Source organism: Bubalus kerabau, chromosome 8 (genome assembly GCF_029407905.1).
Source record: "Bubalus kerabau isolate K-KA32 ecotype Philippines breed swamp buffalo chromosome 8, PCC_UOA_SB_1v2, whole genome shotgun sequence".
In the NCBI taxonomy this organism is placed as follows: domain Eukaryota; kingdom Metazoa; phylum Chordata; class Mammalia; order Artiodactyla; family Bovidae; genus Bubalus; species Bubalus kerabau.
In genome coordinates this window covers 41,930,531-41,941,063 of record NC_073631.1, presented here as the reverse complement: position 1 = coordinate 41,941,063, position 10,533 = coordinate 41,930,531, and the positions used below count along the sequence as shown (strand labels likewise).

Below are 10,533 nucleotides of genomic sequence, written 5' to 3'. Positions count from 1 at the left end.
TTATATTTCATTCAAATTAACTTTATTTCTCAAATGAGTTTGTCTATATATATGGGGTATAATTGATTGAAAGTAGTTCTTTTTTGGACTATGTCAATTTAAAATATTTTTAGTGTGAGTTTATTAAAATTCTTCACCACATGATCCCTATATTGCAAAGCCAGTATTTTTTTTTTTAATGTTTAGAAAAAGCAAGAAAATTCCTGACAGCAATTTCTTATTTCTTGACAGTGTTTTTTTCAAGAGAATGTTGTGGCTATAACATTCACTTTCTACAGTACCATTGGTACCAACAAGAAATATTCACAGGAATAAGTGAAATACAATTTTGTTATCACATGTCATTATTGTTATTTTTCTTGCCCTCCAGTGTCTCACATTTCCCATAGTTTGAAACACTTAGATAGCAAGCAAGAGCCTGTTAATACTAGAGATTCACTCAATATAAACCATTTTACTGAGGACCTGCCCACAGCAGATAGGTAAAAGTCATTACACATTTCACAATAAAATTAAAGAAGTACACAAAAGGATTATCATTCCTTCTGCACGGCAGAGGCATTATGACAAATATTTTAATTTTACATTACTATTCCTGGTAGACATAAGAAAATGTCCACAATTATAACAGCACATAACCATTATTCAAACAGCCAAAATAAAAATGTCATTGAAAACTTCTAATTTAAAGATTTTTTTTCCATGACTCAAATGAAATGGATTTTTACAAAATTGGATTTTTTATTTTTTATTAAGAAAAAAGAATGCCCAGGAAATAGTATTTTTCACCAGAGAAAAATGACATGGTTATTCCCTGTTGCACCACCTAAAATAACATGGGTCTTGTTCATCTTGCTTTTATATCTATTCCACCAATCTCCTATAAAAAGGAAACTCCCAAAGAAAAGAACTGCTTTTTACACGTCTGATAGTTATTGGTGGTCTTGTTTTATCCTTATTAAAATGGAAAACACTGAGTTCAAAACATCTATAAAGTCTGCTTCATTTTGTATCTATGTCATCTCTACCCTCAGTGGAAATTTAGAGGAAAAGACATAAAAGAAATATTTTTAAATGTGAGTATTTAAAAGAATTGCAATTTAGTAAGTGTTTTACAAATATAATTAATATGTGACAATAAAATTTTGTCATTTAGCGAGAAGAAACTGAAAAATACTTTAATATCTAGACAATTTACCTTGGAAATTTCTGTTTGATTATAATGGTATATTACGTAAGGGAGAGAAAAATACAATACACTGTTATGTACTAGCAACTTGTTGGATTTCTCTTCACTGTCACCGTTTCTTGATACCAGCACATATATTATTACAAAAAATAAAGAAAATGGCACAATTTCGAAAAGAATTTTGGATTTGCTGCCCATAATCTGAACTAAGTTCTTGAGTAAAATTAAAACCATTTTACTCAAGATTGAACAGTGTCTTCTGGAATTTTTAGAGCATCATTTGGATCCGTGGCCTTAACTGAGATCATCCAAAAGAAACAAGTCAGAGAAATGAACGTACTAGATTCAAAATGTTCAAATAATTATTTTTAAAGAATTTTTATACAGGAATATTTTGTGAAACTTCAGAACATATAATAATTACTCTTTGTTATTTCTTGACAAATACATGATCTTTAGCTAATCATGACTAATACAATAATAAATATGGTCTGGTTATTATCATACAGAATACAAAATCTGAAATTTCCCATGCATTAGGAAAGATCTATGTAAAATTAAGTAAGATAAAATAAAGGTATTTTGATAAAATACCTCATTCAGCAGATTTAACTGTACTTTAAAAAATAATCGAATACAGAGTTTAGACAAACTAGTTCCTTTCCTTTTACATTTTTTCCTTTACTTGAGTAAAGTTTGATTAGACTAAAACATCTCCAGTTAGACAAAGTTATTTTTATTTCTTTCTTCAATATATATTTTAATGCATAATTTGGTGAAAGGCTATTTACAAATTTTAGAGACATGGGAATTTTCCTCTTACATATTTGCTTTTAAGTTAAAGAAGATGAGAAAGAAGCCAATCACAGCAGCAAGTCTTAGACTTAGATCCTTAAATACATCTTAAGGACCATAACACTTTTAAATTTCAATTAGTTATCTCTCACGTTTTTAACTACTTTAGGAAAAAAGATCTAAAAATACCTTGCATAAATAAGTGTCCCTAAATTTGAAAGAAAGAATACTAATAAACAAATAGCCTATTCCCTTTAAGAATCAGAAACTATCTAAAATAACTTGGATAATAAATATACGTAAGCACCTAGGTTAGGTGTTATTTAACTCTGTGTGTTATGACCACACCTCAATTGCCAAGGAGTAGAGGTCATCTGCAGATTATATGGAGGATGATCTAGTCACTTCTATCTTGCACTTTTCCTTAATATTCCTACTAGTCTTTAGAATTTTTTAAATATTTTTCTTAAGGAAAAACTATAAATATACAATTTCAGCATATTTAGGGATTACATTAGATACACCACAGTTTGAACTGTAGTGTATGCACATGTGTACCCATGTATTTGCATATAGGTATATGTTTTTGTAAAAAGTATATGTACCAGTATTACAGGATACATGATGAGGAGAAATGAATGAACTATAATGTATAGCATATTAAAGGTAATATAATTTAATATAGAGTTACAGTTTAAGGACACAAGATATAAATTGTTTTTGTGAGGTTGAAATAATGTTTAACTTATGGTTTATTTATTATTATGAAACTAACCTTGGAAAGCAGCTGAGAGAAATTAATTGATCTTTTCCATTGTATCTTTAGCATCCAGCAATTATACCTTTGCATTTTTTAGTTCATTCAAGTATCTTCAGGAGATATGTTACTACACTTGCATGTACCTTAATTCACTTCAACATTTACAAAATAACACTGACAAACAAAACAACAGCAAACGCCCATAAATATTAATGAGTATCTTAACAAACATGACACTCAAGTAGTTGTCTCAGGATTTTTAAGTTACATTTTAATTCCATGTACTCCAAAATCTTCTTGTAAAAGAGACTTGTGTTATTGGAAGCTTCAGACAGTTATACCAGCTACGACTGTGGGGCCTTATACGTTAATATGATTTTGTGTATCCATTTTGCATAATATGCCACTCGGACAAAAATACCAGGACGGTTTGGAATGGCACAGCCACGACCAGGAACAATGACACCAAGAACCATTCTCATTTTATGTTGTTCACAAACAAGTGGGCCACCATAATCTCCCTAGGAAGAAGACATCAATAATAACAACAAAGTATTATTTTAGAAATAAAAATGAACAAATCATTAGCATTTCATATATCAATTTATATCTCGAATATATATATATGTAAAAAAGAGAATAACTTCAACTAAAATATGAAGACATTCAATTGATGTACTAAACCATTGGTTGTCTTTCTATTAGACAACTCAAGACTGAGATAAGTACAAAGGTTCAATAGTGTTCTATCATGTGTAGTAATCATTTAAGAATGATTTGTCTTTTCTAAAATAGTCACTCATATTTTAAAGTGGTTTTTGCTTTTGTTCCATGCAGACTAATTAATACATAACCACTGATAGCTTTTTAAGAAAGTAGATTTTATATTCATTCTGGTTTTCTTCTGGTGTTCTGAGTATGTTCAATATAGAAAAAATGGAAAATATAGACAAATACAGTATCAAAAAAACCTCACCTGTAATCATACAGTTTAAATGATTAAGCCACATTAACTTTTATCTAATTTCTTCCCTTCTCTCAACCCTGCCCCCAAAATGATTTTAACAAGTTAAACAAAAACTTGTAGGCAGTAAAATAATTCTATTTACTGTTTAGAAATTGCTTTTCTGGGCCTAAAGAAGGAATGTTCCTGCACTTACTGTTAGTATTAGTAGTTAACAGTTATATTTATATTCGTCTTACTCTTTGTGGAAAGGTTGTATGGTAACCCTGTTGTATGATCATATCTTCATAAGTAATAGATGAAAGATGAATAGATTGATAAAAGGATTTACATGTATATTTTTTTAATATAGATGTTATGTTTATACCATTGTTGTATGTCATCATTAAAATGTGCTGCATCACTTTTTTTGTGCCATACAGCCTCCTGGGATTGTAGTGACTGACTTTTGGCATCTTTGTATCTAGAAGAGTGCTTGGGACTATCTTCATTTTCCCCCAACAGTGATGAGATAAACTAAACTACTGCAAAATTTAATTCTGTAATACAAGTAGAAAGAAGAGAGCTATCAACATTCTATGATAGATAAAATCAAGGTGGGGGTGACACAGAAGATAAAATACTAAGGAAAATAGTTTATTCAAAGAGACTTGATGCAGATGTACAGAAGGGACTTGTGGACACAGCAGGGGAAAGAGAGGATGGGACAAACTGAGAGAGCAACGTTGACACACACACACTACCATGCATAAGATAGATAGCTAGTGGGAAGCTGCTGCAGAGCACAGGGAACTTAGCTTGGCATCTGTGATTACCTAGAGGAGCAGGATGGGGTGGGGTGGGTAGGGATATATGTATACTTATAGCAGACTCATGTTGTTGTACAGTAGAAACCACAACATTGAAAGGCAATTATCCTTTGATTAAAAATAAATGAATAAATAACCCACAAAAAAGTGCAATGAAGTGAAAGTCTTCTGAAGGCCAAAATTCATCATAAACAATGTTCAAATAAAGCCACAGATTGAAAGAACATTTGAAACTCCTATAAATCAATTTGAAAAAGTAAATGACTTAACAGATAAATTTGCAAATGAATGAAAAAGTAATTACAAAGTATGATGAAAATAGGAACAGATGCTTAAATATGTGAGCAATAAAATCTGATCAAACAAAAATGAGATAAATTTTGAACTGGCTTCCCTGGTGGCTCAGACAGTAAGGAATCTGCCTGCAATGCAAGAGTTCTGGGTTTGATCCCTGGAGCAGGAAGATGCCCTGGAGTGGAAATGGCTACCCACTCCAGTACTCTTGCCTGGAGAATTCCATAGACAGAGGGCTACAGTCCATGGGGTCATAAAGAGTTGGATGTAACTGAGTGACTAGCACTTTCACTTCTTCATTTGTACCAAAATATTAAAAATTGACAATACTGAGTCTTAGCAATGGGAAAAGGGGATTTCTTTTTCATATAGTGTTTCTGGAAGAATAATTGATATAAACTTTTGAGGGCAATTTGACAGAATGTATAAATTCTCTAAATTTGCTTTAATGTTGTCATTCCATGTTAAGAATCTATCCTAAAGAACTTATGATTCAGACACATGCAAAAAGATTTCTCTATAGGAATGTCAGTTTTGCTGTGTGTTTAGTCTCTTAGTCGTGTCCAACTCTTTGCAACCCCAAGGAGTGTATTCCACCAGGCTCCTCTGTCCATGGGGATTCTCCAGGCAAGAATACTGGAGTGAGTTGCCATGCCCTCCTCCAGGGGATCTTCCCAATGCAGGGATCGAACCCAGGTCTCCTTAAATGCAGGCGGATTCTTTACCATCTGAGCCAAGAGGGATAGCTCTGCTAATAGTAGCAAATGATTAGAAACTAATAACTGAACTGAAGTATTCAATAAAGAGTAGGGGTTAATTTTTTAATTAAAAATAAAAAGAGGATATATGCATACATATAACTGGTTGACACTGCTGTACAGCAGAAATTAACACATTATAAAGCAGCTATATTCCAGTGATTTTTTTTAAAGACTTGATTAAACTCTGCCACATGAATTTATCTGGTTTTTAAATTAATGCACCAGTGTTCACTGATACAAATTGTTCAAGTCAATTACATTTTTAGAGACTTTCATTAAATGTGATACTATTGCTATCCTACAAATGTTTAAGAGATTTCTTTTTCAAGTGTTTAGATTTCAGTGGTCTGGGTGATTAAATTATCATTTCAAATAACAGTGATATAAAAAAATTAAGCATTTTTAAGAAGTGGCTGCATCAATTTGAAGTAAATGGATAAAAAATAGCAAATATGTGATAATATGATAAATTTTTCAGTGCTAAAGTTAGGAATCTAAGAGTATATAGATGATAAACCAGATTACAGGCTATCCAGAAGAGCAATTGTCAAAGTAATAATGGCAGTAGAACTTGAATAAGTGTAAACTTCCTAACTATCTCAAAGACTTGGTTTAGCTCAACATTTTTGTATTTACAGAGCTCTTTGGGGAATAAATAAATAGATAAAAAATATTCCTCATAAATTTTCATTTGTTATAATAGACTTAGTGATGTTAGATTTACTGGAACAAAAAACACCAAATTCCAAAGTGGTTATAAACATATAATCAGTTTCTATTCATATTATTTTCAAGCAATTTAAACTTTTTTTTTAACTTAAAAATATTTTATTTTCTTTTCAAAGATGAAATCTCAAAGCAATATATACATAACATATGGACTTCAATACAAATTTATGCTCCATACATAGGGCATTTTCCTAAAAGTCAAAAGATATTTCACTATTACTGAACTCATTCCATATTTTACTACACATAGTATTCTATAATTCCAGAATTCTCAGGGTTGGAGAACTTGTCTCTTGCATTGAAAATACATCTAAAATAGCAGTTTAACAGCTTGTTTATGTTAAATAGGGATAGGAACACTGCCAAGTAAAAAGAACAGTTGCCTAAGAAATGAAAATGTCCAAACTCTTAAAGTCACAAACTTTGACCTTCTGGTTTTTTAAAATAGAAGCGCGCACGCACACACACACACGCACGCACACAGACACATACACACATACACACACACACTGGCTTAACCAAAAACACATTTAAAGGTTTAAAACCAGGCATGGATCTCTTGCTAAAATTAATAGAGTTAGGTTAGAATTTGGGAAGATCAGATAAATTTAGAAAAACATTAGAAAAAATGCAAGCTATGGTATCAAACTGCACGTTGGCTACTTCTAATTTGAACAGCTTTCTCTTAGAGTTTTGGCTGTATTAATTTCTTGCTATTTGAGAGATGAATGGCATCTTAGTTTGCTGCTAATGAAATATGGATTGTTCACTGTTTAGCTAAAAGAGATACACAAGAATAATAAGGGTTATATTTTCCAATTCCTTTCTCTTACAACAGGCAGATGTACAATGATTCTTATTTGAGAAAAATAGAAAAAAATTATAAACAGGAAAAAATATGCTATCTATCACGTGTTACTTATTTTAAAATCCCCCTTTTTTACCTCACATGGTCCTGATACAATATTTTCAGCCCCAGCACATATTTCAGACTCATTCAGAGTCACCTTCCCTTGATGATATTGGCTGCATTTCTCATTCCCCATAATATAGAGATGTGCTACTCGTAGTAGACCATCTGAGTTGATCACTGGAATGGTGCAAAATATGTATGGTTAATGAGCATAGGGTAAAGTGAGAAAATAAACAATTACAAAATATTTTTGTAAAATAAATATGATATTGCCTTATCTTTTAAAAAATAGCTTACATCCAGTGTAGCCCCAGCCATAAACACTGCAAGTGGTTTTTTCAGGAATTGTACACCCATAATTAGGTAAATCAATTGTACTAACAAAATCATCCAAAATAGCAGGCCTGAAAAGAGAAAATATAATGGTAAGTACCTTTGACTGGATTCAGCACAAAATAAACATATTAAAATGTAGTATAAAAGTTTAATATACTTCATTTAGAAAGAATAAATAATTTTGCTTCAAGTAGGTAGTAGAGAAATGAATATTTGAAAATATTTAAGAGTAAATGGTCATTGTTATTTTTAAATCATTATTTTACCTGTTAAAAGTTACCATATAATTGCTCACTAAGCTTTGGTTTTAGAGCAGGCTAACCATATTGTTGGCCCAATTTCATTTATTCACATATGAACAATTTGAAAATGCCCCTCTCTTTGCCTCTGTATGCATATACACACATACACACACATATGACATGTGACATATGCTTTATAATATATTTACATGAAAGTGAAAGTGAAGTCACTCAGTCATGTCTGACTCTTTGCAACCCCATGGACTGTAGCCTATCAGGCTCCTCCGTCCATGGGATTTTTCCAGGCAAGAGTGCTGGAGTGGACTGCCATTGCCTTCTCCAGGGGATCTTCCCAACCCAGGGATCGAACCCAGGTCTCCCACATTGCAGGCAGACCCTTTACCGTCTGAGCCACTAGGGAAGCCCATGAGAGAGAAGGAATAACCACACAGTTGAATAAAAAGATTCAACCATTCAAGTGTATGATAAAAATATGAAACTATCTAAAGGAACTAACCTAGCAAGCTTCAGTAATACCAGATCTGATCCTTCAGGCCCATATACCAGTTGGGTAACATTTAGAACCTGTTTGCGTTTCTCATCTCCTCTCCCATGGACATCATGAATTCCAAGCCAAGCTTCATAATCTTTCAAGTCCTTGTTTCTAAGTAAAAAATTAAAATATAAAATATAACTTTAAATTATGCAATATTATTTATATGTATTGTTATATTAGCTTACAAGGGCAGATAAATAACCTAAATTTAAAGTTTAAAGTATAATAAAGAGCAACACATTTTTTATTGGAAGATTCTGAATACTACAAGAACATATAAGCAGAAAGAGCCTTTAAATTGCTGAAATTCTAAACGGCTATTTTTTCAACTTGCTTATTCTTGCTAAGAGTAGGTCATTTATGAAAAATTCTCAGGTAAAGCATATTACAAGAATTATAATTTATTGCAAGTTTTCCTCTGTATCTCAAAAGTGTATATGTTTGCCTTATTAATAAGGATTGAAGATTTATACTAACAAAATCAGTATAATCTTGATGAAAATCAAGAAGTAAGCTAACAAATGCTATTTCTTTATCTTTTCCTTAGGCTAATTTACTCTGAAAATCATTCTCAGTATTATTCTGAGGCTGGCTGTACATAAGAAGGAAGTGAGGATTGAAAGAAGTTTGTTGCTAATTCAGAAAAAGAATTTCTATCTAGAAATATAGAATTCAAGAAGGAGGTTAGGGTAAAAATTATTAACATAATTCTAGCAAAATTTTCTCCCAAATGAGAGTAGTGCTAATCGTGGAAAGAGGTAGACAGAAGTAGTACTCATAACTATTAATTAAGTCAGTTTCATAAGCTAAATCTAAAATAAAAATAAATTAATTTGTTCACCCTATGCTGGTGAATATCTGTTAAATGACTATACATTCTAGGGGGAATCTAGGGGGAAGCCATACATATTTTTAAATGCTTAAAACAAATATTGGTTTCACTTTACCGAGAAGGGAAACACTGTCTTGCAGTAAGAATCCAACTTTCCTTTATCAATGATCCTCCGCAGATATGTTTATTTCTAAAAGAAAGAGGAAAGAAAAACAAGTAACATCTGTACAGAAAGAGTGCTTGCCAATTAATGCAAAACCTATGGCTCCATTTGTTAAGCATAAACACATTGAGAGGAAACTGTAGATATTAACCCAAATAGAATAAATGAGTATTTTTTTATCAGAAGGATGATACTTGATGATGTAGCATTAGAACTTGTTTTTCATAATGTGATTATAATTTTATATAATCAACTTTACTGATTCATTACCAAACACATGTTCACATGTGTGTAGTCTATCCTTATAAAAGAAAGTATGTGCTATAAACAGGATTATCAGACCTAATTTAAATTCAGTGTTTGATTATGAAAATGACAAATTTGAGTTTTTATTTAAATTCTGAAAACCATCTTGTGGTAACCATATATAATATTTATGCACTATTTGCTTATTTCATTACCATTATTTAGTTCTGATACATTAACAGGATATAACAGTAAATTTGTTTGTCCAGCTTAATATCAACAATATAACATTTTACTTATCAAATTAAAACAGTTTTTCAAGATATATCATCTAGGAAATTATAATATATTTGTAAAGAATAATAAATACTAGAATATTTATTTGATGATATCCAAAATCTGTAAATGTATTCTTTTTTGGCAAACACATGGGAAAAAGTACAACTACTCAGAATTTACATTTCCAAAGAGTACAGATGTTCAGTGCTTCAGAGAGTAATAGAATAAGATTCCCAGACTAAGACCACATTTATTTACGGCCTATACCACACAGGAGGATAAGAATATATAGAGAGTTTTAGTTTCTATTCCTCTCTATGAGTTTTGGAACAATAGATAAACAGCTGTTGTTACTAAGAACTTAGATTTAAAAGGAAAAGAGTACTTTTTTTAAAAAAAGTTTATACTACACTGATCTGGTGAAAAAGTTTCACCTACTTCTCCAAAGATGGAGACTTCAAAAGGAAGTCTCCTATGAGTAAGAATAAATTCAAAAGTATTTGCCTTTTCTTCTGGAGTAATGAGATTTGCAGAGATCCTCTAATTAGCTCAAAGATGTAGATTATTGGAAATTTTTCTACAGTAAAGAAAATACCACCCTCAAATTTTACAGCCTTCATTATGTCTTCACATTGCATGATTAACTTTAATATTCTGGTGAGTTT

General features: G+C 31.4%; 1 protein-coding gene across 1 annotated transcript in view; it reads right to left on the bottom strand.

The window, feature by feature from the left end:
* Positions 1-3,088: 3,088 nt before the first annotated feature.
* The window catches only part of HGF (hepatocyte growth factor), an 81,915-nt gene continuing 74,470 nt past the window's right edge, over positions 3,089-10,533 (bottom strand). The window contains exons 15-19 of the mRNA XM_055589463.1: positions 9,296-9,370; positions 8,310-8,456; positions 7,512-7,618; positions 7,246-7,391; positions 3,089-3,265 (exon numbers count right to left, since the gene is read on the bottom strand). Coding sequence (XP_055445438.1) covers positions 3,089-3,265; positions 7,246-7,391; positions 7,512-7,618; positions 8,310-8,456; positions 9,296-9,370 — 652 coding nt within the window. The remainder of the gene's footprint in view (positions 3,266-7,245; positions 7,392-7,511; positions 7,619-8,309; positions 8,457-9,295; positions 9,371-10,533) is intronic.